The sequence below is a fragment of the Sciurus vulgaris genome, assembly GCF_902686455.1.
Source record: "Sciurus vulgaris genome assembly, chromosome: 9".
Taxonomy (NCBI): Eukaryota; Metazoa; Chordata; class Mammalia; order Rodentia; family Sciuridae; genus Sciurus; species Sciurus vulgaris.
The window spans coordinates 77,881,485-77,909,309 of record NC_136469.1 but is presented as its reverse complement, the minus strand read 5'-3'; the positions used below and the strand labels follow the sequence as shown (position 1 = coordinate 77,909,309).

The following is a 27,825-nucleotide window of genomic DNA, read 5'->3' as shown; positions in this document are numbered from 1 at the left end:
ATCCATATGCAGCAGAATGAAATTTAATCCCTATCTCACTGTGCCCAAAACCCAACTCGTAGTGAATCAAGGACCGAGGTATTACACCAGAAACCCTACACCTACTGGAAGAAAATGTAGAACCCCAAAATCCATCATGTTCGCTTAGGAACCAACTTCCTCAACAAGACTTCTAAAGCACAAGAAGTAATATCAAGAATCAATAAATAGGATGGTAACAAACTAAAAATCTTCACAGCAAAGGAAACACTCAAGAGCATAAAGAGAGATCCTACAGAATGGGAGAAAAACTTTGCCATCCACACACCTCAGATAGAGCATTAATCTGTAGGATAAATAAAGAACTCAAAAAACTGAACACCAAAAAAAAAAAAAAAAAAATCAGAAATAATCCAATCAATAAATGGGCAAAGGAACTGAACAGGCACTTCACAGAAGAAGAAATATGAATGATCAACAAATATGTGAGAAAATGTTCAAATCTCTAGCAATTGGAGAATTGCAAATTAAAATTGCACTGAGATTCCATTTCACTCCAGGCAGACCAGCAACAATCAAGAATGTAAGCAAAAATAAATGTTGGTGAGGATGTGGGGGAAAGGGTACACTCATACATTGCTGGTGGGACTGTAAATTGGTGCAACCACTTTGGAAAGCAGTATGGAGATTCCTCAAAAAACTAGGAATGGAACCACCATTTGACCCAGTTATCTCATTCCTTGGTTTATATCCTGAAGACTTAAAAGCAGCACATTACATTGATGCAGCCACATCAATGTTTATAGCAACTCAATTCACAAAAGCTAAGCTATGGAATCAACCTAGATGTCCTACAACAGATGAATGGATAAAGAAAATGTGGTACATATACACAATGGAATATCACTCAGCCATAAAAAAGAATGACTTTATGACTTTTGCCAGTAAATGGATGGATCTGGAGACCATCCAAGCTAATCCCAAAATACAAAATACAAAAGATAGAGTACTGTCTGATACATGAATACTAACACACAACAAGGGTGGGGAGGGGAATAGAAATTCAGTGGATTTGACAAAGGGGAATGAAGGGAAGGGGGAGGAATAGGAATAGGAAAGACAGTGGAATGAATTGGACAGAGCTTTCCTATGTTCATATATGAATACACCACAATGAATCGCTACATCATGGACAACAACAAGAATGGGATCCTAATTAGAATAAGTTATACTACGTGTATGTATAGTATGTCAAAATACACTCTACTGTCATGTATATCTTAAAAGAACAAATAAAAATAAATAAAAGTAAGGACCTGACCCAAGTTTGAGAACATTTACATATCTGGCTACTTAAATAGTTGCAAATTGTCACACTAAAGTATAAAATTATGAAGAACTTGGTTCTCAGTTTGATGAAAGTATTTATTTGAGTCAGAGCAGTATTTTAAAGGCAGCAAGATCTTTTTAGTAATTAAATTGCAATCACAGATTGTGAAATTTTGCTTTCAATTCAAGTCGTCCTACTAGCCTTCATTTGGTGCCAATTTAGTTGTTGACAAAACCATGAAGCGGTACAAAATTCTCAAATCTTTTGAGAGAAAATAACCTGTTACAAATAGATCCAGCTGAATCTCAACTGAACGTGTTTTGGTGGCTGCTTTTTATGATTTTCAATGTCATCCTTTCATTTAGAGCCACACATATTTCATGGAGTGGATGATGCTAATTGTAGTTTTTTGAGCAACTATTGATTTTTTAAAATCTAGTATATTCATCATTCACTTGTACAAAATGCACTTATGTTGATTTATATGGTAATTTCACCCAGCGGAGTGATTTCCGTTTATTTTCATACATGATGTAATTAGTAAAACAACAACAAAAGAAAACAACAGTACAAATCTTCAAGTGAGGGTTACTGCATGTCATAAAAACCTTTGCCAGTTGACCAGATTGGTCAGTGGACACAAACGCCAGGTTTCCCTGAGACCTCTCCTGCTCTTCTCTGTCGATTAGCAACTCTGCAGTTCTATCACCTTTTGCTGATTTATTTTTTCTTCATTGTAATAGGAAGGCTTTCCATTTTACCTTTACTCATTTGCTGTCTTCTTTTCCTGTCATTGAAATGTGAGCCCAGGATAAGAACTCTAGATACTAACTTGTCCTAAAACAATGACTCGCACATAGTAGATGTTCAATAAATTTGTATGCAATGAGTGAAGATTTTTATTCTGGCTAATTCATGATGGGAAAATACCTAAAGGTATCAAAATATGGGGAGAGTTAAACAAGTTAGCTCCATGCAATATGGTTGTGATAGTGATGCTAAATTTCAAAACAGGATCACAGTGAAGGGGGACTTGAAATTTTTCTCCAGGCACCTCTAGATCTGTGGGAGGAGACCACCAGTCTTCCAAACACAATTCCCTTCTCATGGGAAGAAGGACTGCAGAATTGTTTACCTATTCTGAAATGTTGAGAGGGCAGCTGGGCATCTGTTGCCTGAGGAAAAGACAGTGTATTTTCTGTGGCTGAGCAGGGAATTTTGCCCAGAGCTGCTTAGTACCTATTGTTCTAGGGAAGGAAATGTCTCACTTGCCTTAGGTGCCCTGGGGCCTTCTGACTACAGCGACCAAGATTTTTTTCTAACAACTTATCCCTGAAATTCAAAGTTAGACAACTCTTCTAGGGTAGATTGGGAGGGCCCTAACTAAGGTCACCATAAGGATCAGGCAGAGGGTCTTTTAGAATAAAATTACCTTGAAGGTAGGGAGAGATGGGTCTGATGGTTAGTTGTACCCCAAGCCAACGAGGAGAAATGGTGTCTGTAAGCATCCTGATCCACGAGCAGGGAGATGAGTCTACCCCAGGAGAGCGCCTCAGAAGACAGGAGTGTGTTGGGGAGATGGGCCTAGAAGTACTAACTTTGCAATGACCCTGGTCAATATGGCAGCTCACTTGTGGGCTAAACCTAACTCAATGAAGTGGTTAGGCCTGGGTTATAGTTTCTGTGATTCTGTGAAGATTGGATTTCCTTCCCTAACTCCTGGATAATGGCCACGACTCAACTCCACCCCAGAAGCACCCATCTCTACCCCAGTAATCAACAGACACTCATGGAGATAAAAGAAGCTAGGCTGGACTTCCTACTAATCTTAGCGAAAGGAGATTCAAGTACACTTTTGGATACTCTGAGTTGGAGTATAGTACATTATACCGTAAAGTCAGATATCTTTGTCACATATTGCATTATACTGAATTGTGTGCACAAAGTATTCATGTCAACCTGGAACTTCAGAACATGAGTTTATTTCAAAGCAGGTTTGCAGATGTAATTAGTTGAGATGAGTTCAAACTGAATTGCGGAGATGCGGATGGGCTAAAACTCAATAATTGGTGTCCTTTCAGGCCCTGCGAACACACAGAGACAGAGGTACACAGGGCAGAAGCCATGTGAAGACAGAGGCAGAAAATGGAATTCTGCTGCCATGAGCCAAGGAATACTGAGAATGCCAGAAGCTACCAGAAGCTACCAGAAACAGGAAGAAGCAAGGAAGAATCCTTCCCTAGAGCCTTCAGAGGGAGTGCATCAGGCTTCCAACTCCAGAACTATGACTCAGTTTGTGGTATTTTGTTGTGACATCTCTAGGAAGCTAACACACATGCACCTATAGACCTTCGTGTTGGAAAAATAGATATGTAGATTGACAGATATATGCTCACGCATACATGTTTGTACACCGGCGAAAGTTTGCAGAAAGTTGGCATATTGCATTTACTTCAAGAGCATGCAGAAAAATGTTAGTGGTGGTTATTTTTAATGGTAGGCAATTGAATGACTTTCATTTGTTTCTCTTTTTTTTCTTCAAATTTTTTCTAATGAGCAATTCTTACATTAATAATCAGATCCAAATTAAGTGCTCCCCTCATGGATGCTTCTTACCGATCAATACCCAAATCTGTGAATCAGATGGCTTTCATTCCCATTAGAAAAACTACTTATATTGATATTTAACCAATATTGCCCACCAAAGTATTGGTCCTTAGTTTTTCTTAATGTCTTTGTTTAGTTTTCTGTCAAGAGATAATCCTCATCAAGTTAAAATACTTTCAAGTTTGCCACAGCTCCATGGAGTTCCAAATATTTCTCAGTTCTCCCTTTCAACCAGGTCAGTGTTTAAAAAGAGTTGGTGGTTCTAGTTTCCTTAGGAACAAATAAAAGCATCCCGATAATGACAGCAAGCAGCCCTTACTATGCACCTGGTGCTCTTTTCAGTGCGCTGCGTATGGTGACCTGTGCCAGGAACTCCTTGCACTTCCAAAATGCCCACTCGGGATGACGCATTAAGCGGCTAACCTGCCTATGAGGTCCTATTCTCCCTCATTTTACAAATGAAGAAACAAAGGCACAGAAAAATTAAGAACTTGCCCAATTTCACACAAGAAAGTAAGAGCCAGTGCAGGGATTTGAACCCAGACTTCAGACTCCTTGCTCTTAATGATCCTGCACCAGTCTGCCCTGCCCTGGTAGGAGAATTCAGAAAAGTACATATACAGTGAAATGTAACTTTTTAATTAAATACTTTAGGTGTTTATTTAAAGTCTACCTTAGATCCTACAAATAAATGTGACAAAGAGAAAAGGAACTTTAAAGGGCTTCTCACAGTCCTGGAAAGCGAGTGTGGAATTGCTCATACATAACAGTTCAACAATTAGGGCAAGGTCATGGTCAGAAAATCAAAAGGCTGCAGAGACAGACTGACACAGTGCACAGATCAACCATCCCTGACTTAGAAACCTCATCGCCTTCCTTTCCCTGAGGCACAAATCCAATGTCCTCACACAGGCACTGAGGCCCTGCCCACCTTCCCAGTTCTATGGGCTTTCTTTGTTCTTCTGGAACATTCCATCCTTTCTGACCCGTCAGGGCCTTTCCTGCACTTGCTGTTCCCTCTTTAAGAACTCTCTCTTCCCCACTGCCTTTGTCAAAAAAGTTTAAAAAAAAAAATCCCACTTCCTTAGTGAGGTTTTTCCTTGACCCTTGCCCCCACCCCAGGGAACGCCGTGGTGAGGTCCTGCTCCACCTGCACAACAGTCCCAGCTCTGGGGTATCTTCACGATGCTGTAGGGCCAGTATCTAGCTTGCCTAATGCTGTCTCTGTAGACTCCATCACAAAGGAATCATCTGGAAATATTTGTTGACTGAATTCCTGACTGTAGCTAGACCGAGGGAAATGAAGATTCGCCCTCCTCTGTGTACACACATGCTTTAGGTTTAAGTTTACAATGAACAATGAATAAGAGAATGCAAATCATAACACTTCAAAGTTAACAAAATGGTATAAACTATATGGATGAAGCTATACTACATAGCCATCTAGTTAACAATGAATTTTATTCTAATTATTTTTCTTTCAGGGAAATAAGTAATTTCTTGAAATGACTGAACTATAAGACATGGCTTGGAGTTGAGAGTCCCTCATAGAAGCCCAAGGTTGCAAGCTGTATTCTGTTTCTATGTACCATCCTCCTATTCAGAGGAAAAGGATGTGCTTCTGGCTGGGATGGGGACATACATGATTGCTATGCAGCCAGGCTGACTGTGGTCATTGCATGTACACACATCTTGGATCTCCCAAACCATATTAGATGAGCGACAAGGTCAAATCACTCACTAAGCTGGAGTGGCTACCACACTGGACGTGGCACTTCCTCCTACAAATGGAAGGAGCCCTGTTGCTGTTGTTGCTTTGTTGTTGAAACCAAAGAACAGTTGTTTGTTGCAGTTAAGATGAAATGCTTCATAAGTGCTGATTTTAGTCTCAGTGTTTCAAAGACCTGTTGAATTTTCTGCACTGCAGGCCACGTAGGTACCTGGGAGGCCACACGGGGGGCCTGACAAAGCTTGCACCTTGCAGCTGCCCTTCAGTCCTCAATTTGTCTGTCCACCTTTATCCACAGTAGTGTATGTGTGTGTGTGTGTGTGTGTGTGTGTGTGTGTGTGCACTGCAGTTTCATTTCTTTCTTTATTCTGCTGAGATAATTGCACATTTGGGGAAAGGCATCTAAAATACCAGCGAGAAAACAAGAAAAGAGAAAGGCAATTCCTTAGGGTACTTCTATTAATTTACATCTGTGTTCTGGTATGCTTTCCCTGTGGCTTCCTGTTTTCTGTATTTACTCCTCAGGGTTGGAGTAATTGCATTTCTGATTTCTCTCATATGGGTGGCCAGAATTGGCTTAGAGGAACTATTTTAATACCTCAAAGGATGCTTTTATTCTGGCATGTGGGTTTCTTTGTGTTGTTCATCCCTACTGCCCTTCTGTAGCTCTTTGTCTCCACCCTTTTTCAGATTGCTCACTGTTTGCACACAGATTTCTTTCCACACTGGGAATTGTTGGCTGAGATGTCTCTGTTCTGCCAACAAATGGGAGAGAGGCTGACTCGGTGGAACTGAACCTTCTCCATGTCTGAGTGAACTTGTGACAGCTTGGTTATGAATTAATTTCCTGGTATCTTGCAGAACACCCGGATTGTTGAGGCACGCACCACACTACATGAGGAGGTTTCCACCGAGCTGTGATTAAATCTCAAAGGACTACCCCTGATTCGGGGATCCCCTCTCTGTGACTCACTTGCTGTCCTTTTGGTGGAATTATTGGTTTTAAAGGAGAAATAATTATTTTTTAGTGTAGATTTTCCAAAGTAGCAGTTTAACTGGTGTTGGTATCCTTTTTTAAAGGGGCTTTCTTTTTTGGGAAAGAGAAAGAAAACAGGGGAATTCCACTTTAAAAAAAAAAAAAAAAAAAAACCAGCAGTCAAAGGAGAAAAGTGAGTTTGAAACACACTCACTAAAATTTAGAATTAGTTGCTACAATATCACCAAATCTCAATGCCATTTTAGATACTGGAGCACAATCATTGATTAATCTCTCCAGTTGCTTTGTCTGTGCCTATCTTTGAACACTGGTTCTATGGGAACAGTTGTCAAGGAAACCCGTATGGTGCAGCTCTTGTACAAGTTCACTCAGCGGGTCCCTGACTCTGCAGCATGTCTGTGTGGTGGGTTTTTCTATAGCTTATTATAGTTTTAATCTTGATTAACATGAATAATCACTTGGTGACTTGGGGGACTTTATATATATATATATATAATATATATTACATATATTTTATATATATATATATATATATATATATATATAATATATACCTTGTGAAGAGGTATTGAAAAAACAAGGCTGTCATTTTGTTCAGCAGTTGGGTTTAAATTCATGCGCCTCCTAACAAAATTTGCTAGTATTGTGTACAGATTACCACCCTCAAAGACTTTATACATGGATTTAAAATAATGACCTAATAAAAGTGTGAGTCATGAAAACTACCCAGATTTCGAGTCATGAAAACTACCCAGATTTTCAACTCTGCAAAGATGAAAACTGTGGTCTAAATATTATTCATAGGCGACATTTCCCTACAGATATCAATACAAGACTCATGGATTAAGAGACTCCTCACCCTGTCAGTGTGAATCTCTAAATGGTTTGGAATAACTTTCAGATTTTCCTGGGCTTAACCCATGACTTCTAATGTAAGAGTTCTAAACAGATAATTTCTTATTTGTTTAGTTTAGGGAAAATCCATAAATAGTTTATTATTGACTCTATTCTGAATTTAGCTTTTCCCTGAGGCATATTTTAAATGAAATGAGGAACTTGAAAAATTATGTTTCCAATACAGTAAGAAAGTAGCTGATCAACTTTCCTAATCCAGTAATTTTGATACCTGTGAGCTATTAAATTCAAAGTCTAAACTAGATAGTTTTCTTTTAGTTTCACTCATCCATCTGTTCATCCCTCTATCATCTATATCCTGTTCATCTATTCAACATTTACTTTGAGGAAGCCCCAGGAATAAAAATGAAAGACTCCATGGCACATCTGATTGAATTAACTACTTTCTTTGAGCTTTCTAGTGTTGTTAAGAAAGTGTGTTTCTCTGGACTCACTTGCATTTGGGCACACACATATACACACACACACACAGAGTTTCTTTCTGCACCTTTTGTGGGTGGCTATTCACTCTGCTATTAACACAGCATCTCATGGTGACATCTACTGTGTGGAGATGGTAGGATGTCATGAGAAAGGGCTGATTGTGTGCCTGTCCACTAAGGGCTTCACTGGTTGGCATTTTGACATCACTATTCCAGACCTTGCCCTCAGCTCTGTAGGCTCAGAAATGTGCCTCTGTCGGTTCACCTTGAGGAAAGAGTCACTGTAGCTTTGCTCCCAGGAGACTGAAAAGCAAATCAAAATGCTGGGGTATTAATTAAAATGAAAAATACAACTGACACATCTACTATAATACTTGGTGGATTCTCATCCTATGAGAGAAATCAAATTATAATTAGAGAGATATGTGCTGAGCATGAACCAGAGCAAAGGAAATTTGAGTCCCTCTAGTCCCTGGCATTAGGTTTTGGGAGTTTGATCATCTAAGTCTATGGTAGAAAAATATTTCACTAGAAGTAATACCCTGATTAGTTTGATTAATAGATACTGATGGATCCATCCTTACAAAATGCATTTCTTTTCTTTTTTTCTCAATTTTTTCCACATTTTTAAACTGGTGCATCATAGTTGTACAAAATGGTGGGATTTGTTGTTACATATACATACACATACAATATAATAATATAATTTGACCCATATCACTCCCCAGCATTTTACAGAATGCATGTCTACAGTTTTATTCTAGGAAGTATTCCATATTTTTAGTTTGGGGGAAAGGAGTTCGCTGACTATGGCTTCAGTTTAGTATTCACCCTTGAGGTCTTATTGGTTGTTTTTTTGTTGGTGGGTTTTTTTGTTGTTGTTTACTGGGTTTTTTTTGTTTGTTTGTTTTATTTTGTTTTTTGGTACCAGATATTGAACCCAGGGGCACTCAACCACTGAACCACATCCTCAGTCCTTTTTTGTCTTTTATTTAGAGACAGGGTCTTGCTGAGTTGCTTAGGGCCTCACTAAGTTGCTGAGGCTGGCTTTGAACTTGAAATCCTACTGCTTCAGCCTCCCTAGCCCCTGGGATTACAGATGTGTGCCACAGCGCCAGGATGCTTGGTTGTTTTCAAGATAATGCTTTGAGTTTCTGTTTTCAGCAGAAATCTAAGCCTGTTCATAATCTGAATCTGTTCCAATTCCTGCAGCTTCTTCTAGTTGACACCCAGAGCCCTTAAAATCACCATCCAAAGAGAGGAACATTTATGACCATACAACATGCCCCTCTGTAATATACTGATGGTTACTAGTGATCCTGAGCATGGCATAATGTACTCGTGGGATAGATAAGATCACTCTGTTCAAGCCCATGAAGTATCCAAAAGTAGACATACCCAAGGCAGTGAAGTGAATAAGGTAGACAAATCATTAGCTCCTGTTTATTTCCTTTAATCCAATGCCATTAATATGCACAAGACATTCAGAGTGAAAGTTTATTTTTAATTTCACTTAATTAAACAAACATTTACTTATTAAACACCTATTGTATGATAGTTTCATATTAGGCATTAAATGAAAAATTGAGAGAAACAACTTTGTTTCTAATACAGCAAGAAACTAGTAGATCAATTTTACTGGGTTGACAACTTTGTATTTATAGCTGTGAGTTATTATGTTGATTATAGAGATAAATATGACATAGTCACCACCCTCAAAAAGCTTATCATTAACTGGAAAAGACAAAATATGTATGTATTCCTCCAATATGTATTTATTGAGCACTTATTATGTACCTCATACATTTTGCTCCAGCCATATAAACCTGGGATTGTTTCCCCAGACCCCACTGTGCTGTTTTAGCTCCTGTCATGACCTCTACCTGAGAGAGCTGAAGAAATTCAAACAAATGGGCTAATTACCGAAGCAAGAATCTTAAGGAGACAGAAAGAGATAGAGGATACAAAAAGGAAGGCAAGAGAGCCTCGCAGAGGTTTTAGGAGAGGGGTGTGGATTAGCGTGGATACAGATAAACGCGTTGGTAGTAGAGGGGACCTGACGTTGAGCACATAGACTCCTTGAAGGGGGGCCATTTCTGCCCAACACTGCATTCCTCTAATGGGTAATTTTGGCTTAGAACTTCCCAGAAATCTGACTGGGAACTAAACTGCGATCAGGCTCTTCCTACTCAGTTCCTCCTTCCCACCCTCCTTCCACAGGGGTCAGGCCTGCACCTTGATTCCAAAGCTCTGCCTGATTACTTCTGCCCCCTGCCCTTTTCCTCTCTGGCATTAACCCCTCGTTCATCTCATCCCACCTTGGTGTCTCCCCACACTGATACATCTGAGGAGTGGGGGAGAGATGGAAGGATGGAGGGATTCCACGTGAGGCTCCATGTGGTGAAGAGCAGACTAGCAGGGGTGAGCGTGGGAACGTGCAAGGCTGGGTGCTGAGAGCTGGAAAATAGGACACTAGACCTTAACGGGTCAGAAAGTGAGCGCTTCGGGCGACAGAGTCCAGGGAATGGCCATAAAGCTGAAGGGGAGAGGAAGTGAAGGTCAGTGATATTGGACAGGAACTCCGTGGCAAGAATGTTGGTTGCTTACTCATTACCAGTAGAACCTTGTTTTTATTCAGAACAGCAATGGAGCCAGCTAAGAGACTAGGATTCACAGCTTTCTTTTTTTTTATTTTATTTTATAAATTAATTTTATTGTTCTAAAAATGCAAATAAATACATAAAAATTTCTTTTTAAAATTTATTTATTTTGATTCATTTTACACAGATGGGGAAGGATTCTTACCTTTCTTCCCAGTTAGGGATGGACAAAAATGTGTAAGTAAAAGTCATTGGGTAGGGAAGGCAGGGGTTGAGGGAAAAGTTTTAAGCGAAAATCACCAGTAAGTTGTGCCCATTTGCCATTTCTTCTCCTTTCTGCCAGTGTAGACCATGAACTATTTTGAGGATGGAAACCAAGGCCAGGATGATGGAGCAGAAAGATGGGCATTCCTAATAACATAAAGTCACCATTTTAGCCCTGATCTGCCTAGCTTTTATACTGGTTTCATATAAGAGATCCCTAAATTATTAAAGCTACTTCCTTGTGTGTTTCATGTACAATCAAACCAGTTCTGACTGATAGAGGTAAGTTGTTTGCACAGACAAAAGCATCTTCTGGAGGTTGGGTAGAGAGAAAGCGTGTTCAGATGGCAAAGCACTTAGCACAAGGGGGAATATCACATAGGCTGTGGATGAGAATGACAAGAGGGAGAGGGTGGTTATGTGAATGTGTCCGGTTGTGGAGGACAGTCAAGAGAGAAGAGGTTTTTGGATGACAGTGGAGAAGTGATGAATTGAAAGTATCAACAGGAGGTGCCAGTAAGGTATATTCACCTCTTCTCCGGCCCCAGTGATTGTGGGGCATTGGAGAGGAGACTCCTCTATCCTAGAAGGCGGAAATAGGAGTGTTTGTTTCCAATGGGAATCTTGGAAAACAGTTGAAATGGACAGAGGGACTCTATCAAGGGAAGGGTAGCATCAAAGGGAAGGAACTATAAAAGAATATTGAAGTGAGAAAAGGGGAGAGGCTGCAGCCAGTACTGCAGGGTTGCTTGTGCAGGGATGGGAAGCCTGGCTTGGATGCCACTGTGGTGGAGAAACACCTTGACCGAGCCTCCTATAGAGTCAGACCCAGGACCTGTGGAAGGCCGATGGGAGTGGGGAGAGAGTAGCATGGCCACTTGGACTAGACATGAAGATTTCCTAAAATTTTTCTGCTGTTAAGAAATAAATTTGTGCAAGGTAGCAAGAATGAGTCCCAGTGACAAAGGTTGAGCCTGAGTTGAATCTGTGACATACACCTGACTGCTCAGTCAAAGGTGGGGAGCAGGATCCAAGATGAAGGACCTCAGAATCTGAAAGCTGGCTGGAGTTGGCGTGTCTGATAAATAGCATTTGCCTTACTTGGCATTTCCTTGTGATACCCTCCCCCCACAAATAATCAGCAAATGATCACAAATCTAAGGATCTGGAACTGGAGCAAGGGGACTCCAAGTGGGACACACTGGATTTCATTTATTGCATAAAAGAATCAAGAACTGATACAATAGGAATGAAACCAGGTTTTTGAAATTCGAGAATATCCCAGTCATACTTCTCCTTCCCCATCTCTTTTCCTCTCCTGAAAATGTCACATGAAAAAAAATTTTCTGCACCACAAAGAAAATATGTGATTGAATCATGTGTATAGTTTTCTTAACAAGTCAGAATCCTTGAAATTAGAATGGCCTAAGAAAATGCAGACTGCATATTTGGGCTCCCTGTGACATGTTCTTTTTACAAACTAAATTAATTTGGTTTTTAGGATTTTGTGGCAGTCATTCCATTTTGAGAGTGAGAAAATACATGGAGTGTTGCAGAAATAGAAGTAAGAATTACAGACCTAGAAATTTCCCCAAAGTGCATTGGACATCTCCTATCCCAACCTAAGCAATTGAGAGCATCCCCCACTTTTTCACCTTCTCCTGGCTGGGGAGGCTGAAGAGTCAGACTCCCAGCTAGCCAATCTGAACTCTGGAGCTAATGAATAGACTTTGAACCTTTCTGGCGCTGTTTTTGTCTCACTGCTTCAATGACTTTGGGCGTTTTCTTCCAATCGATTAGGATTAAATGTGTTTTCCTAAGGTCCCATCAACACAATCCAGAGACCTAGACTTCTTGTTACTGTCACTGCTTATTCCCCACAGTCTAGCAGCTTCTCCAACTTTGTGTGTTTTCCTAGGATCCTTCCCACAGGCCCAGGTGGACCGGGGGCGGGTGGGGGCGGGGGGGAGTACAGGTATGGATGATGCTGGTGGGGAAATGGGAGGCCACAGAAACTGGGGTCTCTGAGTTGTTTTTCTTGTTGGCCACGGTCATGGGCAAGACAGCCTTGGAGGGATCCAGAGAATTTTTCTCTCCAAGTCATTTTAACTCCTGTGAAATTTCATTAAATGAATATCAAAGTGCATTAGTCATGGGCCTGACAGAGAGGAGACAGTGAGTAGAGTTCAGTAAGGCCAGGTGCTAGCAGGAGTCACCAGGAAGCAGGTGCTGGGGCTGGAGATGGAAGCATGACTGATTTACCAGGCCTAATGCTAGTGAAGGATAAAAGGGAGAGGAAGCAGGAAAGCCTTCAGTCTCTTGTGCCCATCTGATGCCTGTGAAAGAAAAGAGGTGAGGAGGCAGGATTGGGCACAGGAACCTCAGAGCACTATTCAGACCCAACAAGGTCTTAGCCAGCACAATGGGGAGATGGAACTAAAGACTTCCAGTTAGAGGAGCCCCTGAAGTGGCCAGGCCAAGAGTTGACAAAAGAGGAACAGCAAAAAGCATAAAACTGATCTTGAAAGTTAAAGGTGGTCAGTGAACTGCTGCCTTATAGATAAATGACAGGCTCCTTCTTGAAAGAAGAATAAAGAGGCGTCCTTGTAACCACCGGGCTACTCACAGACACTTGGGTAGGGTGGAGAGCAACCACGTGGGAAGAGCAGAGCTTGTCAGAGAAGGGCCGCCTCCCCGGTAGGCCCAGGGACAGAGAGGCAGGATAGTGAGTGACTGTCTATTGAGGGACAGGCCAGCTGTAGGGAGGGAAGGGGGCACACACCCCACACCTTACTCTGCTCCCTCCACCCACCAGCCTGTTGGTACCACGCATGGCCCTCAGCCTCCCTGGGCAGTGAGCTGGGTGGAGGGGAAACCAAATACCACCAACAGGCAGGGCAGCCTCTAAGCGAGCGATAATGCAGCTGGGAGAAGGCGCCAGGCAGGAAAATTTCTTTGCCCTGCTGAGCTCCACCAGGTGCCGGCATCCCAGTGTCATGGGCAGGCTTCTAGAGATTGCTCTCCACCCGCTCAGCAGCTCCTCTGGCCATGGCAAGGGCTTCAGGAACAAATGACAAAGAATATTAGAGATGACTACAGAGAAGAGAGGGAGAGGAAGTGAGAAAGGAAAGGGGTAAGGGAGAGAGAATGAAGAGCATCCACAGAGAAGGGGGAAGGGAGAGGAGGGGAGGGATGGAAAGGTGGAGACACCTGGCCACCTGGCCACCTGGCCACCTGGAAACAGGGCTGGCTCAGAACCGGCACACAGACCCTACAGTGAAGGGTGGGAGGTGATAAGGGGACCACAGTCTAAAATCAGTGCCACTCACCAGATGAGTCAGGTACGCATCTGTGCAGTCCAGATTTCCCCCATCGACCTGTCTTTCTGAGATCTTGGTCAGGTCGCTATTCCCTGCAGCCATCTGCATACCGGCCCCTCACCCGGGTCAGGTCACTTCTTACAGAGGGCTCCCCTCCCTCTCAGCTCTCTTTCTCCAGCTTCTGGAGGTGTTTATCTTGTGATGCTATTTCACAGGCATCTACAGCCACCGGAAACATTAGTTCTGCTGCCCAAGAGTGGACAATGCTGGGCAAATTACTTTTGGCAGCAAGCAGTTAAGATAATTTTGTAATGATACAAACAGACCTCAGCCAGTGGTGTTCAAAACAGGCCTGCTGGAGCTGAACCTCGAGCTCACAGAGGGTTTCTCTGCTAACTTAGTTTGATTGAGTGAGACATTTGATTTGGGCTTCTATTAAGGGGAATAACGTATTAAATTGTTGTGTTGATGCTTGGCCTCTTTTCAGTGAGAGAATGTAACTCTTTTTGTCTGTCACATTGACCTTATCCTGATCCCACCATCTATTTTCTAAGTCCAGGATTAATTTTTTTTTAAATTTATTTTTATTGTAAACAAATGGGATACATGTTGTTTCTGTTTGTACATGGAGTAACAGCATACCATTTGCGTAATCATACATTCACATAGGGTAATGATGTTTGATTCATTCCATTATTTTTTTCCTTTCCCCCACCATTCCCATCTCTCTTTTCCCTCTATACAGTCCCTCCTTCCTCCATTCTTGCCCCCCTCCTACCCCCCATTACGTGTCATCATCCGCTTATCAGTGAGATCATTCGTCTTGGATTTTTGAGATTGGCTTATCTCACTTAACATGATATTCTCCAATTTCATCCATTTGCCTGCAAATGCCATAATTTTATTATTCTTTATAGCTGAGTAATATTCCCTTGTATATATATGCCACAGTTTCTTTATCCATTCATCAATTGAAGGGCCAGGATTAATTTTTAAGTGAAGGCTTAGGACTTACTAAGTCACTTATTTTCCTACAATGCTTGCAAAAGTTATTGTGAAAAATGTATAAATGATGTGATTGTATTCAGACAATGAGGTGGGAGATGCGGAAGTTTAATTCCCTTGTATGCAAATTTGCTTCCTTCTCAAGGATTAGGATGACCCCCATTTCCCTGCCTCCTCTGTTCTATGCTTTTGTCATAGGAGGAGCTAAGGGAATTTTTGTTGATTGTTAAGGAAGGCAAAGCGTGCCTTTCCTTAGTGTTGTTTTCAGTCTGGAGGTTGACCTGGTGCTGGTTATGTAAGGCAGCCCTCTCCAGGGAGTCACCACCCCACATCTGGGGACAAGGAATATAGTGCAAGTTGCAGAGAAAGACCCAGCTGAGCTGGTACTTCAGAGGGAGAAGCAGGTTGGGGGACATTTTTTGCTTTTGCTCTCCGGTAGTGTCGTCTGGGATTTGGAAACTTCTACATTGTATTTTTAGTCTATAAAACAGTAGAGGGAAGGCTTTAAAAGATTTTATCATTTCCAGGCCTGTATGATTTTCCTAACAGTTGTGGACACATATCCCATAGACTGGGAGACTGAAACAACAGGAATTTATCTTCTCTTGATTCCAGGGGCTGGAGATCAGAAGTGGTTTCTGAGGCCTCTCTGGGTGGCTTGTCGATGGCATCTTCTCCCTGTGACTTCACACAGACTTCCCTCCTGTGTCTGTGTCCCAATCATCCCTTCTTACAAAAGGAAAACAGTCAGATTGGATTAGCGTCACCCTCATGACCTCATGTTACCTTCATTACCTCTTTAAAGGCCTTACCTCCAAAACCAAGTTGCACTGAGGTACTGGGGGTTAGGATGTCAGCATGAGAATTTTGGGGGAACAAAACTCAGCCTATAACACTGTCCTTGCCTGTCTCCCTGTAGCATAGTCTCATTCTCGAGGCTCAGTGGGTCACATGTCTGGGTCTCAGGCAGCCTTAAACCCGATCTCCACATGGTTCCGTGAGACACAGGCCTGAGGGTCAGAGGTGCCCTGCATTCTCCAGCACTTGTGCTTTTTAAGAGCTGGGTGAAGACATTTATAAGTTGAGACATGCTTTCAAGGTCTGCTTAGGAAAGGAAATTTGCAATAACCACTTCTGTATAATTAAGAATATCTTCTAACTTATTTACTTCCAAAAGTTTGGATCTCTGAAAGCAGGTCCTACCTGGTCTCATAAACTCAATAAAAATGTTTCAAGGTCCTGCTGTGTGGTTGGCTGTCTCCTGGGAGTTTAGGATACAACTGTGAACAAGACAAGCATAGGGCCCTGCCTGCCTGGGGTTTCACGTTAAATGGAGAAACAAAAGAATGAGATGCAGCAATGCTAAATCACTAAGTTGAGTGTCCTCCTGCATAGCTGTGAGTTACATCCAGGTATGCGTGCCTCTGTCTGCCCAGGACACATGTGGTGAGTATTCCTTCCTTCAAGTTCCCATTGTGTGGGATGAGAAAACACTGGTGAGACCATCATGGTCCACGTGGCTCTTAAATGTGATTGTATTACAGAAGCTTGCCTGGCATGCATGAGGCCCAGCACTGCCCCCGCCCCCCCCACACACAAAAAGTGAGGTGTGAATCCATAGCAAATTGTTTCATAGATGCAGCCAAAATGAGGTATAGTTAAAGAATCTTTCTGATGAAGTTTTTCTGCTTCTTTCCTTCCTTCCTCTCTTCTTTCCTTCCTTCCTTTGTTATTATTTTGTCTAAAAGTAGTGTGCTGAGTAAAATTTCAGAGATTTAAAGAGTTGTTTGCAGACTGGTTTCCTGAGGTTCTACAATACATTTGATTTCCTTTTTGATGCAAAAAAAAAAAAAAAAAAGTTCAAAATGCACCACAATCAGTGGCCTAGAAGTTACAGTAAAAGATGTTCTTCTCCATTAGAAATAATCGTAAGGGCGATATATATCCACAAGCCAGGAGCATTTGTCTATTTCGAGCTGGAAAGCCAAGTGAGGTGGGGGTAGGAAAAAAATAGAAAAATATGCACACTTTCCAAAGAGTAATTGCATTTTTACACTTCTTCAAGCTGTGCTAATTTCTCTTTCTCCTTTCTATGCAGCATTGTTAAATTTAAAGCACACAGGGAAATAACTGAGGTTACAACAGAAGACATTGTATTAATCAGATTAACCAAGGCAAGTTTGTTATGGAGGTTTTAATTATCTCTGAGTTTTGTGGGCCCTCAGCCCAGTTCTCCCATGGAGTGTGGAACTTTGGCAGCCAAATCATATGGCACATGATGGCGACTGACTTTATTTTGATGCAAGTTATTATTTCCATGTATTATGATGCAACTTCCTGGACACAGAAATGCTCATTTTTAAGGACATCTTTTAGGTGGAAATATAAAAAAAAAAATTTAAAACAATAGGAAGAAAAAAACAAAAAACCCAGCAAAAAAGTTATGCAGTTTATAAGTATCTAGCCTTTGAAATGGCTATAGTGTTTATAAGTATCTAGCCATCAAAATGACATGCTGGGAATATTCAGCAGCTTCATGATTATATCTCTAACAACAGCTGATTAAGTAAAGACAGACTTCACTGCAAGGTCAGTTTGCCCAACAATGCTGTGAATTCAAGTCTCTTTCCCCCCCGCCCGCCCCCCAGGGATACAAAAGGCCAGGTCTTTTGCTTAGATAGCAGAATTTAAGCTTGCTTGCTGTGATGGTTGTCAACCTGACTGGATCAAGGGATTCCTAGAAAGTTGGTACTGAGAAGTGAAGTGGTCTGCTGTTATCCTATAAGTGACAATGTGAAAAAGGCTTTCACTGGGTTACAGGAGAAGTTTGGAGAAGACCCCATTCCGTGAGTAACCTTTCTGCTCATTGCCCCTCCCCATATAAAAGTCCTTTTGTGTACCTGAGTCCCCCCAATGTCTTTTCAGGAGGAACGATAGTTCCCACATTGTCTCAAGATTTCAACTCTTGAATCTTCTGAGTATTGGCTTTTGAGCAGTGAGTAGACAGATTTGAGACTGATAAGACCAGAATGCTGATGGGAATGTGGACAGTAAAGGCCATGCTGATGAGGCTTCGGATGGAAATGAGGATTCTATTGGAGATTGAACGGGAGGCCAACATTGTTAAACTGTGGCCAGGAATTTTCCTATGTTTTGTCCATGCCCTGAGATTTTGTGGAAGGCTGAGCTTAAAGGTGATAGACTAATTTATTCGGCAGAGGAAATGTCAAAGCAGCACAACATTCAGGCTGTGACAGAAGTATTACTGGCTGCTTTTTAGCCAGTTACAGTGAGAATCAGAAAGAAAAAGGAACAGAACAGGTATATTAACTTTTTTTTTACAGAAAAAAGTACATATAAGGTTCATATACATATATGTACTTCAAAAAAGAAGTACGGATGAGGTTTTGATCAAGGAGGGTGTGGTTAAAAAACCAAGTTCTTTGCACAAGAACAATAGGAAAGATGCTTCCAGGGCATCTCAAGTATGGAAAAGGCCATAGCTATCACAGGCTCAGAGCTATAGAATGCAATTTTGTTTTAAAGACTTTCCAAAGCTGATTCTTTTGAGAAATTAGCTTCAGGACAGGCATCCTGTTCATCCAAAAGCACACAGGGAATTATTTCCCCATTGTCCATCTGACAAGACACTCAGAGGTTCCCACTGGCAGCAGATCTTGGCTTCACCCTTATGGTGCTGGTTTTGCAGGCATGCAGAAGGCAAGAGTTATGGGATCATGGGGCTTCTACCAAGATTTCAAACGAAAGCCTGGTAGGCCAGGCAATGTGCAGAGAGCAGGCTGTGCCCTGCTCTTAATTACTCTTTGATGTATAGAACAGCAGTTTTCAGGCTGTGCCTAAGTCTGAGTTACTCCATTTTGTAAGTAGTAATTTGCCATGATCTACTCCATTTTGAGTCCAAGTGCCAAGGTAGAATGACTCCACACTTTGTACAAGTAAACAACCGACATCTGCCTGGCACCATCATAAGGCACAGATTGATAAATAACATATGTACCAACTTATCAAACTAAATCAAGGAGTCTCTGGACACGTGGACATCCCAAATCATATCAAGAACACGAGACATGGAAACTTATCAACTTCACCAGGTGAGAGCCCCTCACTTGAGACACATAAAAGGAGGAAAAATAGACTCCATAAAAGGAGACTGGACATGATAGCACCTTCACCCCATCACTGGGTCACTCATCTCCGTCCTTGCCCAGGGACAAACCTCTGATTTTCGTTCCCCATAGGACTTCATGAAAATGTGGTTTCTCCTGCCTGTTATGACCACACACAACCCACTCTAAGCTGAAACCTCAAGCTGACAACTCTGAAACTGAAACTGCCATCTGTCCAGACCTTCTGCTTTGACAGCTCTGTGGAACTGGTTTGTTAAAATCCTTATCTGACCACCTGCAGGGACTCTTTGACTCTGCCTTCATATGTCTCTCTGCCTGTGTTCTTGGCGCAGCATTCTGTGACCCTGTGGCTGCCTTAACCCTTTCTTAGTCTTTTGTGACCTATTTATATATCATTGTGTGAAGTATGTGTGCCTTGAGTGTTATAGATATTAGGAATTAAGACTGAAATAAAAGAACTTGTGTTTGGCTTATGGCTAGCAGGTGACCCACAAGTATTCAGTGAACTCTCACTGTTGAAAGTGGTGCAGCCAGTGAATTTATTGTTATTCAATAAATTCTGACATTTTAGAAAGACACATGTTTCATCCACGTGAATGACATATCACCTCATGACACAGTGTGTGGTAGGGTTGGAATCCCTGCAAACAGACCCTGACAGGACCATATGGGGACCTATGAAAGTGACGCTGGAGCTGCAGTGGACACCCCAGGAAGATACAGATTCCAGAAACGTGAACACCTGCCAAGGGAAGCTGCAGGCAACATGCAGAGCCAGCCTGAGAGAGTGACCGTGTGGTTTATAACAAGCAAGGCCAAAAGGGTGGGGCTGCCCAAGCCCTTGGGAGCTCATATCCCCCCACAGTGTGCACCAGATGCCAGGTACAGAGCTGTAGAGTTTAACATTTGCCTGCTGGGTTCTGTCTTGCTTCATTCTGATCTCTTCTTGCTATTTTCCTGTTCCTGCCTTTTGGAAATATGAATGTTTGCCTTCTACCTGTGCCATCATTGTGTTTTGGAAGAATATAATTTTTTTTTGAATTTTTATAGGGGATCACAACAGAATTTACCTTGAGAGGAGATTTTGGGCTTGGACTTTTGAGCAATACTGGAATAGTTAGGAGACTCAAGGAACTCTTGGAGATGGACTGAGTGCATTTTGCATTGTGGGGCAGACATGAACCTTTGGGAGTCAAAGACAGAATGCTGTAGTTTAGATCTGGATTGTCCCCTAAAGACCTATGTATTAAAGGCCTGTCCATAGCCTGTGGTGCTGTTGGGAGAGGGTGAAACATTTAGGGGTTGGGGCCTAGTGGGAGGCCTTCAGGCCATTGGAGGTATGCCCTTGAAAGGTGTAGTGGGACACCAGTCCCTTCCTCTAACTCTTTTGATCCTGGCCATGAGGTGAGTGGCTTTGCTCTGTCTTACACTCCCTCCTTGATGTGTTGCACAGGCCCAAAGCAAAGGGCTGAAATAACACAACTGTGAACCACAATAAACCTTTTTTCTTTATAAGTTGATCATCTCAGGTATCTGTTATAGTAATGGATTCCTGTAACTTCTGATCTAAAAGACCTAAGCAACCAGTGGTTATAGGTCTTACATATTACAAATGAAGAAACAGAGCTTTTGTCTATTTTTCCTAAGCTGTTTGAACCCAACAAAGTACTAATGTAAATATCCTCCAGTTGATGTGGGCCAAAGAATCAGGTAAAGTACTATAAACCAAACCAAATGACCTGCCCTTTTCAGTGTCTTAAGACTGACCTAGGCCCCTGGCTTCAAATTGGACTGAAAAAGTGGTGCAATATTGATATCATTGCTTATTTTGAATATGAGTGCCTTGTCGGCTGGATGAAGGGAACAATTCCCTAGCTTTTAAAATAGTGATTTGAAGTCATCCAGGCCAAATTATCTGTGTTGAGATCTTTTTTCCCCAGCTTGGCTGTGGTGGACCACATACACATTCCACTAAGCTAAGAATTTTGACCCCCTGCATTACAAATAGCTCCATTTAGCAGGAGCTGCAGAGAACAGTGCAAATGGATGCACCCACTGGTTGGCACATCGGGCATAGGCACTTTATGATGCTAGAAATCTAAGTGTCGTTTAGTTCTGAGGAGGAAGTATAAGGAACTTTGTCCGCTGTAATAACCATTCTTCATTCACAGGCAGCAATTGCAGGGCCAGGAAGGAACCAAAGTAGATCTTTCCTGTGCCTCCACCTCAGGAGTGAGGAGCTTGTTTGCTAGAACTGAAAAGTCACCACCTACATGGTCATTCAGTCTTACTTTGAGACACTGACTATTTCAGTTAGCCTCATTTATCCTCCACTAATGATCCCAATACATACCTGGTAGGGCCCTGCCCATATGTCCCAAACCCACCCATACCCACAATGTTGTCACACAGCCCAGGATAAAGAAGCACCCTCTATGCATAGCACTTATGTTTTGCAATCCATATGCTGTGAACCTACAACCTGGTTGTGAAAATATAATTACATCCCACTCTGGTGTGGCCCAGTCACCTTGTCCATAGATAGCACAAGGGTGGCTGGCTGTGCCCAGTGGTTAGTGCTTCTGATAGAAGAGCAACTTTTGAAAATGTGCTCACTGACAAATGAAAGGCTGCCTGCTAGAGGACTGAAACAGAAGGGAGGTGACATCGAGGTAATAGATATGAGTTGTAAGGGATGTGGGCATGTGGTCCAAGGCAAAGTCATCTATGGATAGTAAAATAGGTCAGGCTCTATTAAAAAAGGGTTCTCTCAGGACAAAGCCTTCACAGTTCCAGCTAACTCAGGCCGAGAATGGCATTTTCCTCTGGAGTCCTGGGAGGTAGTGATGGACAGGATGCGACCTGACTGCTTGTTCAGATGGGGAGTCAGAGACATTGTGGAGGCTGAGAGGAAGAGGAAAAGAAGGTTGTATCAGAGCCATAGTAGCTACATAGACTGTCAGCTTGTTGTGTCACAGGTGCCCTGAGACCAGGGCTTTCCTTCCTCTCCTTCTGATGTTGCAAATTTAGAAGTCAGAAACATTCCTGGGGGTGGAGGGGAGGGCTATGAACTCTAAAGTCCACAAGGGAACAGCAGAGAGAGAACAAGGAGAGGAGTTTCCAGCTCATTTATAGCACTTCCCTGACGTAGAGGAAGAGGAAGGAAAGGATTTCAACTAACACCCTGAGCTAAATAAAAATGGAGGGGGGTGTAAAAAAGTAAGATTATAAAAGTTAGGATATTTCTTTCCTTCCTTCCTTTCCTCCCACCCTGCAGCCACTGAGAACATAACTAACTTTCAGTCTCCTTTGTAATTGAGGACAGGATTGAAATAAAGAAATGAAGCTCCAAGACAATTCTTATTGTTATCCATGAGCTTCAATCTCTTCCCTTCACAAGTCTTCTATCCCAGCTCCCCGCGTGGAGGAAGTGAGCTGACCCATGCTCGGACACATAACAGGCCTGACTCGTTACCTAATGGAGGTGTGAGGCACAGTGAGGAGGTTGGAGCTTCAGAGGGACAGGAAAAAGACCATACACTGAATGAGGCACATTTACTGTTTTCAAACAGAGCAGGGAAGAGTCCTCAAAGGGCAGAGCCAAACAGGACAATTCAATCCAGTCAACTTCCTTTATGGAAGGTGAAGCTGAAGCTCAGAGTTTAGGGCAGCTAACCCTTAGCGAACCTCAAAACCAGGCCTACCCACTGACCCTCCCTATGTCTGGTCAGCAAACTTCAGCATACATCCCAGTTTCCAGGTTGTGTCTGGAACATGCCACTCACCCTAAACTCAATCTCCTGGGACTCTAAGATGCAGTAGGCACTGCATGAAGTTGATGCTCCCAGATTCATTAGAGAAACACGAATGTAGTTATTCCCATTTTGTGGATGAGGATGACTGAGATCCAAAAAGGCTTATTAGGTTAGCAAAGAGCACTTTCAATATGGTGGAGCCTAGAAACATGCCCTAGGGCAAGTGTTAGAATTCAAATTCAGGTCTTAAGACTCTGAGCCTAGTGCTATTTGTACTACCCCAAAGCTGTAGAGCTTTATCCAGTACATTCTTTCATTAGACTGTTTTTCATGGTGGATTATATTTTATTGCTTCATCACATTTTGGGAATAGGTGAAATACATGTAAATTTTTTTTTAAACAGCCAACAGTCTACCCTTTTAGCCTCTGTCTCTGTTCTCCCATTCAGATTCAATTGGTTCTCAATTTTTACCTTCTAGATCCCAGAAAGAATGCATACTGACTTGAGAGGTGTCTCAAATCTGAGGTCAGACAGACATAGTCATGTCCCTGTTGCTGCCATTTTACAATTAGGGCTGAGTAGATCTTAGACAGGGTCTGATTTATTTCCCTCTCTTTATAGATAAGAAAACCTAATCCAGGAAGATTGATTTTTCTAAAGTTCACACAGTTGCCTGGTAGCACCACTGGGGACTTGAGCTGCACTTGAGTTAATCACAGGCCAGCTCCACGCAGCTGCCATGACACCATGGGATGTACACTATTGGAACTGCTTCCCTTTGGCTCCCCTTGACTATATGTAGGGGTTGGTACTTCTCAAGTAAGCTTGTAAGACCAAGGAGATTAAAGACAGGACACAGGGAGATCATCACCTTACCTTAAACAGAATTTTTCAAAAAAAGTATCAATCTCTTTAGGGCCTCCTTGAATGGGCTTGGGGATGCCTCCCAGGGTAACTAACTCTCTTCCTCTAGATGCTGTTGAAACCTATGGGGAGGGGTCGTATGGAGGATACTGGAGAGATCTAAACTTTGTCTACTTCTTTCTCTAAACCATCCCAATCCTGGGTCATTCATAGGTGCTGCTGCAGATAGAGATGGTGTCACTCAAGTTAAGAGGAGTGAGACTCTGAATTTATTAGTACTAGCTGGGAAATATCCTCTTTTTATAGAAGATTTCAAATAGCTGCCCCAAATGTAACTTTTTCTATTAATGGGCAAGTAACTTTAGCACTTTCAGGCATCAAAAGTTCACATAAAACATTTCCAGTCAGGATCATTTTAGGCCATGCTGGTACAAACTAATCTTGGAATACAACCACCAACAGTTCATACCAGGTCTCAGCAATAAGTGACTGGAATAGGAAGCAGCTGACAAATGCCAGTGTATCAAAGGGTCCTTACACAATGAGATATGGTCTGGCAGCCATCAATGGTTGGAATCACTAGGCTGTGGGCTAAGAAGACTATGTCTGATGCAGTAGCACAGCTGCCTTGGGATAAAAGGTAGAGACTTTGATGGTACAGAGGCAAAGCTGAGATACTCAGGACTGGGGTGGGAACACGGGCCCATCTTTCCCACCTTTGATTACAACTGTTGGAGCTTGGATGAGAAGGAGGTCCGTCATGCTCTTCTGGGTGACATGTAGGAGTAGAGGTTCCTATTTATCAGCTAGAAGCAGAGAAGTGAGAGTGTTGGTATGTGAGAAATGGGAAACAATAACACTGTATTCCACACAAAGCTATCTGGCTTTCCCTCTGGTTGTGCTTCAGGCAGGTGGGATGTGAGAGAACTGATCTCAGGGTTATTGGTGTCCAAAGCCCAAGTCAAATGTGATCATCATCGAGTGCTGTTGAAAGAACATTCTCCAAAGAACATTTAAGTGTCTGGATGAGAACATCAATGAATTCATAATCATTTATTGTAAATCACTCATAGTTTACACATTATTAATGGAAAAATAACATGGCTAAACACCTGCTGGATGAAGAACTTCATTATGATAATTTCCAATTGGCATCATTTCTTTTTCTCAAACTTAAATTTTAAATCCTACATCATTTCTGAAAATATCTATCTTCAAAGTATTCTGATAACAATACTATAAAGCTTTTCTTTTGCCCTACCATCTAACACAAAGGGCACGCTCTCCCATTAATCAGACATGCTCTTTACAAGGTACCGGAACACACAAAAATTGCTTTAGTCCAGTAACTACATAATGATCACTTCATATTTTGCTTCAAAATCAATGATGGTGCATGCAGATGAAATGTTAATACACAAAGAGTTCTAGACAATTTTCAGTTATTAAGATCTGATAGCCTGGTGTGAAAAATTATTACACTTATTTAACAGAAGTAGCTAAAGTACATGCATCAGTGGCTAGGATCAATTAGAATACAAATTAGGTGTCTAAACATTTAAATGAGAGCTTCATTTGAGCTTAATTTGATGTCTGGCATGTGTGAGTTATACACCTTTAAAATGATAATAGCAAAGAGAACAACATCAAACATCTAAGCAGTCATTGATTTATAGGGTGGGTTGAGTATATGGCTAGAACACAAAACTAGCTTGGTAGTGAACCAATCTCATTTCAAGCAAAGACAGTGGAGCATCAGTTAGCTGTAAACAGGGGAAGAAAAAAAAAAACAGAGCCATCTCCCACTATTCTCATTTTTTTAAAGTTTTCAATTCCCTTACTTAAACAATCCCCCCCAAAATGAAAACAAAAATTAAAAGCACACAAACACAGTAATTACAAAACAGGAACATTCTTCTGTTACTCTGAAGACCCCTCTTTTGTCTTCTACCCTGCCTCTCTGCTCCTTCAGGTAGTGTGTTTAAAAGCAATTCTGGGTTAATTGTTAGAAAATAAAACAAACACTGTTAGATCACAATGAAAGAGTTAAATATCTATCCTGCCAGGGTTAACATCATGTGCAATCACATAACAATGTGTATATGACATATTGTAGCTACAGCAAAATCACATGTACACATTCTAATGTCAAATCATGGTACTAATAATGACTTAAAATTTTTTTTGTCAATAGTTATAGTTGACATCATTTTGAGAAAACAAGAAATCCCCACATCACTTATATCCTATTCCTTCCCTGTCTTCTACCGCCTCCTACGAGCCATCGAACAAGGGAACCTCAGTGACAAGAGCCAAGAGTGGAGGCAGAGGTGCGGGTCTGCTGTTCCAGCTTCAGGCGCTGCCATCTCCAGTCTTGGCTTTCCGAGCCTCGATCATGGCCTTGGTAGCCCGTTTGCGGTCAGTGGCCAGCCCCAGCAAGCACATGAAGTCAATGAACCAGGTGGTTGGGTTGAAATTTAAGCCAAATTCACTTGCAGAGTAATCAAAGGGAAAGGTGTGATGGTAATTATGGAAACCTTCACCTGGAAGACAAAGAAGGCCTTTGACATAACTCCACCACCTCCTCTGTGCAGATTTTGTTGGCAGCGTATCACAGTTTCACACAATAGTGGAATTCCTTATGCTATATTCATACATGCATGTAACAAAATTTAATCAATCTCATTCCCCAGGACCTTTCCTTTCATTCCCCTTCTCCCTTCCCCTGATCTGTTTGACTATTTTACTGATCTCTCTTCTAATATTATTATTATTATTATTTTAACTAGTACATTATAATTGTATACATAATTGGGATTTATTGTGGATATTCAAAGAAGGACATAGCATAATTTGGCAGATTACATTCCTTAGTATTTCCCCATGTCCTCCCCCTGATCTCTTTCTCCTATTGGTCTTCCTTCTACTTTCATAAGATCCCACTTTTAAAAAATCCTCTTTCTAGCTTCTGCATATGAGAGAAAATATTCAACCCTTGACTTCCTGAGTCTGGCTTATTTCATTTAGGACAGTGTTTTCCAGTTCCATCCATTAACCAGCAAATGACATAATTTCTTTTCTTTTTTGCAGTACTAGGAATCGAATGCAAGGCCTTATGAATGCCAGGCAAGCAGTCTACCACTGAGCCACATCCCTAGCAAATTACACAATTTCATTCTTTATGGCTGAGTAAAACTTCATTGTGTATATATACCACATTTGTGTGTATATATATCACTAATCAGTTGATGGGCACCTAAGCTGGTTCCATAACTTAGCTGTTGTGAATTACCTGCAGAGATTTTTTTTTAATCACCCATTTTTGGGGGGTGGTACTGGAGATTTGAACCCAGGAGTGCTTTACTTCTGACTTAGATCGCCAGTCCTTTTATTTTTTAGATAGGGTCTTGTTAAGTTGCTGAGGGTCTTGCTAAGCTGCTGAGGTAGGCTTTGAATTTGCAATCCTCCTGCCTTAGCCCCTGCGTCACCAGGATGACAGGTGTATGCCACTGTACCAGGCTATCACCCATTTTTTTGAGGGTCTATTATGTATAAGATATTATGCCAGGCTCTTTGGGGAGGAAAAGACTTGGTTTCAGCCCTCAAGAACATTTTCTCACCTAGATTCAGTATCGACAGAAAAATAATGCTGTTAGTTATCAGCATAAAGACACAGGATTAATTTCCTGTGTGAATTGCAGATATGATAGTAGGACTTAAAGTACTTCTCAAGCTAAATGCTAAGTGGCTGATCCAGATCATCATTTTGACATATGTTCATAAAAGAAAGATAGCCTCTATGGACTGGAGTGATGACAGGAAGACTTCTTGGGAGAGCTTGAAGGAGGGAAACAAAAATTATTCAGATAAGTAAATTAAGGAGTTGGA

The 27,825-nt window shown here is 41.7% G+C and overlaps 1 protein-coding gene across 1 annotated transcript in view; it reads right to left on the bottom strand.

Annotated features, from left to right (window-relative positions):
- Nucleotides 1-24,975: 24,975 nt before the first annotated feature.
- SCD5 (stearoyl-CoA desaturase 5) overlaps nt 24,976-27,825 on the bottom strand; it is a 148,566-nt gene continuing 145,716 nt past the window's right edge. Inside the window, exon 5 of the mRNA XM_079153333.1 lies at nt 24,976-26,480. Coding sequence (XP_079009459.1) covers nt 26,290-26,480 — 191 coding nt within the window. The 3' untranslated portion in view covers nt 24,976-26,289. The remainder of the gene's footprint in view (nt 26,481-27,825) is intronic.